General features: G+C 32.4%; 1 protein-coding gene and 1 pseudogene across 1 annotated transcript; both read right to left on the bottom strand.

Moving 5' to 3' along the window:
• Positions 1-127: 127 nt before the first annotated feature.
• Positions 128-869, bottom strand: LOC130500225 (probable histone H2A.5; annotated as a pseudogene).
• Positions 870-1,402: 533 nt separating this feature from the next.
• On the bottom strand, positions 1,403-2,724 carry LOC130500289 (40S ribosomal protein S21-2). The gene is made up of 4 exons (XM_056995148.1): positions 2,642-2,724; positions 2,138-2,233; positions 1,907-2,039; positions 1,403-1,621 (listed from the first exon to the last, which is right to left on the bottom strand). The coding sequence occupies exons 2-4, from the start codon at positions 2,185-2,187 to the stop codon at positions 1,556-1,558; spliced, it is 249 nt and encodes an 82-aa protein (XP_056851128.1). The 5' UTR covers positions 2,188-2,233; positions 2,642-2,724; the 3' UTR covers positions 1,403-1,555.
• Between the last annotated feature and the right edge of the window lie 3,276 nt (positions 2,725-6,000).

Genomic DNA, 6,000 nt, shown 5'->3' with positions numbered 1-6,000 from the left:
AAGAACTTACTTCATTCATTACAAAATGGCTTTTAATAACATAATTTCCATCGGATTTATAAACAAACCAACGGAGATGAACGATAACAACGTACATAATCCCTAATACCCAAAATATATTTTTAAAAAACAAGATGTTTCTTCATCTAGAGACCGATAGCAACAACAGATTCCTAAAAACAGTAAATAGCATTTCCTCAGCCTTCTTGGGAGATTTGGCAGCTTTCTCAGGCTTCTCAGCTTTCTCAGAAGCGCCAGCAGCTCTCTTGGGAAGAAGAACGGGTTGATGTTCGGCAGCACTCCTCCGCTCGAGATGGTGACTCCGGAAAGCAGCTTCCCCAGCTCCTCGTCGTTCCTTATCGCCAAGCAGAGATGCCTAGGGTTTATCCTGTTCTTCTTGTTGTCCCTCGCCGCGTTCCCCGCCAGCTCCAAAACCTAATATAGATAGATAGATTAGGTCAAAATCAATCAGATCCCTAATTTCATTTTCCAACGAATCCGTTTCTCTAAATCGCATTTGACTAGATTATACCTCGGCGGCGAGGTACTCGAGAACGGCGGCGAGGTAGACGGGAGCGCCGGCGCCGTAACCTGACGGCGTAACGGCCTTTCTTCAGGTAACGAGAGATACGACCGACGGGGAACTGGAGACCGGCTTTGACGGATTTGGTGACACTCTTCTTCCTGTCTCCTCCTTTCCTTCCTCCGGCGCCTCTCGCCGGCTTCGCTGCTGCTGCTTGCTGGTGACTCCATTGTTGAGCAAAACGGATCTCAAAAATTAGCACTAACTGATGATTCCTTTTTCCGGTTTTAGTGTGTTTTACAAATTGGGTAAGAGTTGGGTTCAACAATATGTCTTTATATACCATCTACTGCCACGCTGGCAATCCGAGTGTTGATGAAGTTACCCGCTCAGATTGTATTTTCGTTGCTTTTGATCCAACGGTCTATTCGACAAGAAAACGATGATTTTGTTCTCAATGAGTCGACGTATGTACTTACTACACGTGGGAGCCGCAAAGGAAAAAGAGGATGATGAACACAAAACACTCGTGTAATCTCTGCCGTTTGATTATCTCCCCTACGTCAAACTTTTTTTCTCTTTTGTCAACATCTCCCCTACGTTAAACAATCTTCACTTTCTTTCTTTTTTCGACCAAAAATAAATAAATAAATAAATCTTCACCTTCTTCTACTCTCTCTCTCTCTCTCTCCCTCGCGTTAAGTATCAAAGTTGATCAATCTTCTAAAGCTCCATCACCAAACCTGAAGCAACATCAACGGCTATAACCAAAGCTTCTTGTGTAGGAGCTTAGCGGTCAATTGTTTACATTGATAATAGGTGATGAATGATGATCATGCCTCAATGGTTAAATCTAGAACTTGAGACTAAGAGGTAAGAAAGGTCTTATACTGCAATCTCTCACTAGATGAATATTCAGAACAAGCAGAGAAAATAAAACCAAGCATAGAGAGCAAGAATCAATTACTTCAGAATTGTCAATAATCTTTGTTTAATTAAATAACAAAGAAAAAAAGCTTAAATAAGAGCATCTTAAATTTGTTTGGCTTCGACCTTCTTCTTCTGCCACAGCCTGTCCACGCCACTGTCTGCGTCTCCCTGCAATATTATAGTAAGTTCATCGTTTAGTTAATGTCATATTTTGATGACGAATGACTATCCAAAGGTGCAGTGTTTTGCTCGGAAAGTCAACAAGTTTTACAAATTCTAATAAAAAACTCTAATAGCAAGGGTTTTTCAACAAGAAGAAAAAAAAGCTTTAACAGACAAATCAACTGCTTTGGATTAGGAAGCCGGTTACTTTGATTTGAAATTAGGACAAAGTGATCGGGAAGCGGGGACACAAGCATTTAGAGTCTATTAGACTAAGAGTGTATCACAGACCTGGGCACGAACAAAACCACAGAGAGCAAAGGTAGTGAACTGTCCGGTGTAGACGCCATCAGCATCTAAATGCCCAATGTTGAGCTGGACAGATGCATGATCCTTTGATGTGATCATCCGGTTAGTAGCAGAGCTGCAAGTAACAACAAGAACCCAAATTGTTTAGTAAAGATGCCCCGTCTGTCTATGAGAGTTGTGATCAAGTAAGAGAATCAGAATATATGTATTTACCATTTCCTAGGAACGTATAGTTCTGTGATCTGACCCTCTTCGTTCTGCATCTTGATTTAATAGCTTGAATTGTAGATCAATCCAAAATCCAAAACACTAAAAAAAAAAATACATCAGAATAAAACTAACAATGACTATTAAATTCATCAAGTATACAAATCTCAGATTATAATGATCGCAGTGAAATCAATTACTAGCATATTTATCTACCAGTCTCAAAGATTCAAACAATAATTATCATGAAAATATACGAGAAACAATTCACATCCCAACAGATTAAACGACTGTGCTCCGAGGCTACAGCGAAGTTAACAGCTAGATATGCAAATTAGTAATGAGGAGGAAGAAGAAAGCATGCGGCGACCAAAATCAGTGAGAGAGCAAAACCTATGTAAAAGACAGATCTTATGGTTATCTACTGTCTATAGTAAGCTAGAGAGCTCTAGGATTCAAGCAAGACTATAGATTCAGCTAATACGAAGAAGAGTGCGTTTAAGCTTTCACCTGAGGAGAAGCAAAGCAAGTGCGGCAACGGCAAGAGAAACGACGAGACGGAGACGCAAGCCCCGTTTATAATTTTACGTTAAAACCCTATGTTTTAAACGGGCCTGACATAAATCAACATACCTTCTTCGGCCCTTTACGGCCCATACATTTTTTAAAAGAAGTTTGTATAAATGCATGCAGCATCTATACATTACAACTTCTTCTAGGTGGATTTTTAAAGGTGGACCTCATATATTTAAATTAAATGTCTTATTCTTTATATATTTACGTATCATGGTCTAACTTTGCATTGATGTATTTCCTTAATACAATTCTTATTTTTTTCCATATTCCATATATGATTTTTACATTTATTACATGTCGATTTAAATAAGATATATACTAAAAATACTAAAAAATATTAATCGTTCTATAATTACCCTATACAATTCATTTTAAATTGATCAGTATATTTTCATTGGTCATATTAATTTTATTAGTATGAATAACATTAGGTAGATAAGTCATAGACACACATACATAAAGATATGACTATTCTTATAACTACGTTGGGCCTAATCTACTTTCTAAAACAAATAAACACATAGCTTCATATATTGTATAGAATATAGTAATATTGTATAGTATTATACTTATACAATAATACTAAAAACAAACCAAAATGAAATATAATATATATCGAAAATGTTTTGAACATTACACACAGAATATATTAGACCTCAGAGATAAAATTCGCTTTGAAATTACGTAACAATTATTTAAAAAATTAAATTTCGTAATGTACAAAAAACATAAGTTTTATATAAAATTTTGTGTTACAATAAAAAGACACAACTCGTACTTGCAAAATGTTATTTTTACATACGAAAGACAGTTTTGATATTGTTATTTAAACACAAAATTGAATTATACAAACTCGATACTACATAAACTAAATAATATAGAATACATTTTAAAAATAAAACCTGTACGGGTGTGCATATGTTTATATAATATATAAAAATATTATGTTACACATATTTTCATATAAATAATACCCCAATGTAAGTTTTGTATGATAAATGTTGAAAATACAAAATATATAGCACTATATATTTTAAATAATACAGAAAAAATCTACTTTACATTATTATTTAAATTTAAAAATCAAATTTAGTAATTAAACACATTGCTTAGTTAAACACATTAGTACACATTGTTATTTATCAAAATTTTATATTAATACACATTGGCGATCATGTATAACATTTAGTAAAAACAAAGATAAAAAAAAATGATTCCCGCTCGGTCGAACGGGTCATGATCTAGTTGGTTTTGAAAGTGGAGCAGAGACGAGTTGATGGATTCTGTGTGGCAAACCACATAGCCAAGCCTTCGTAAGAGTTGTATTCGGCTACGTATATCAAATTCAATATGTTTCAATTCACACCTTTTTATCAATGACCTTCATGGTTAGTGTGGTTGATGAAGGTGTTTCTTTATTATAATATAGTTATTTATCTCATGGACCGTGGTTATTTCTATTGCATTCAAATTTTAGTACATAACTAATCCCCTATATATTAATCCTGAAGCATTACAACATTGTTTAGTAGCCACGTGTCATCATGAAAATTATTCTCAGAATTATTAGAGAAATAGGTTGGTCCATCTACACATATATTATAGTTTTTATTAAATAACTATTAAATTAATTATTAATATACAAAAGAATGTTCTTTATTCTTTCCTTAAATAAAAGCTACGGAACTTCCTAATATGATTGACATATATATCACCATTAATGATTATGAATAATAAAGATTTGATAATAATTTTTTATCCTCTATACTTTTCGTTTAATTTTATTTTTTAAAATAAATTAAACAATCACATTAAGCATATAATAAAAAAATTATATTTTTTCTTATATGTTGTATTTCGAATTTTTTAAAACGAATATAAATTACTAAAAGTTGTACAAGCCTCACATTGAAAATTTGTGATCAATGATAAATTTTTTTCAGTTCAGCCCATTGTTTTTAATGGTCCTTGAAATTTTTTAATGATTAACTAAATAAATCACGTAAATAATAGAAAGTGTTTTGGTTTAAAAATTGTTGCATACCCAAAATCAGTATGAACCATCGTCACGTTTATTTGTAATTTGGTTACAATAAAAAATATATGGTTGGGAAAAAAATCCGAATCCAAATAACCGAACCAAATCCAATCCAGAAAATAGTATAGAACTTTAATCAAATTGGTTAGATATATGAACATGTTTAAAATTTTGGTATCTAAAAAACCAGAACCGCCCGATCCGGACCAAAATATATTGGGTATCCAAGTATATTCGAACCAAATTTATATACTTAAATATATTATTTAAAAAAAATAATATCTAAAAGAAATATACAAAATACTTAAGATGCTTTTAAATTGTCCAAAATACTTAGAAATATATAAAATAGTAAAAATTATATATTTAAAATAACTAAACATTACTCAAAATATCAAAATACTGAAAATATCTATTCATTTTCTGTCCAAATATTTAAGTTAAACCAATTTTTATGTTAAGTTTAAGTATTTTGGTATACATTATTCAAATTTATATGTAACATATTATTTTTATTTTTATGTTTTGAGAAATTTAAAATATATATGAACTTTAAGTTTTTAAAATATTAAATGGATTATCTGAATCTAAGCCCAAACCGAACATATAAAAATACGAACCAAATTTGTAAAGATCCAAACCGAACCTAATCAAACCAAATGATACCTATTCACATGCCATCCCTAATCAAATGTAAAAAAATTATTGATAACAAAAATGTATTATTTATTTAGATACAACATATTTTAAAAAAAGTTCACTCCGCGCAAGGCGCGGATTATCATCTAGTTCAAATAGTATCTCAGAAGGAGAAGATTGAGAGTTTATCAAAGTTTACACTACTACATCACATTCCATAATTGATATATTGACAAAAGTGTATACAGGCTCCTCCATTCTTTAATTTAATCCCTCTCTCCCTTTCTTCCACCTTTTTAGATGGACAAACACGATTCCTCATATCTTTGGTAATCTTTATGGTTTCCCCTAATCACCGGTGTTTCACCGTTTTACGAGACCAACAAAAAGAGCTTTGCATAAAGATTAATTTGTTTATACCACTAGTATAAAGTACTAGTCATCTAGTTTCATGCTATTTTTTATGGTGCAGTATACCAAATCAAGTGGCATGTGGATGAACCACACCGCGACAAACCTCTTAAACTTTTGTTTTAATAAACAAATTGACACCTATAATTGTGTCGGCAGCTCAATGCTCACCTAATCAAGCCAACATGATGCTTCAAAGTTAGAT

Source organism: Raphanus sativus, chromosome 9 (assembly GCF_000801105.2).
Source record: "Raphanus sativus cultivar WK10039 chromosome 9, ASM80110v3, whole genome shotgun sequence".
NCBI classification, from domain to species: Eukaryota; Viridiplantae; Streptophyta; class Magnoliopsida; order Brassicales; family Brassicaceae; genus Raphanus; species Raphanus sativus.
This window is presented reverse-complemented; position numbering and strand designations above follow the sequence as displayed.

Excerpts from the sequence above, each read along its gene's own strand:
- LOC130500289 (XM_056995148.1), bottom strand. The coding sequence starts at position 2,187 with ATGCAGAACGAAGAGGGTCAGATCACAGAACTATACGTTCCTAGGAAA. Across the intron at positions 2,040-2,137 it reads CTATACGTTCCTAGGAAATG|CTCTGCTACTAACCGGATGA; the intron begins GTAAATACATAT and ends TGTTACTTGCAG. Across the intron at positions 1,622-1,906 it reads GTGGTTTTGTTCGTGCCCAG|GGAGACGCAGACAGTGGCGT; the intron begins GTCTGTGATACA and ends ATAATATTGCAG.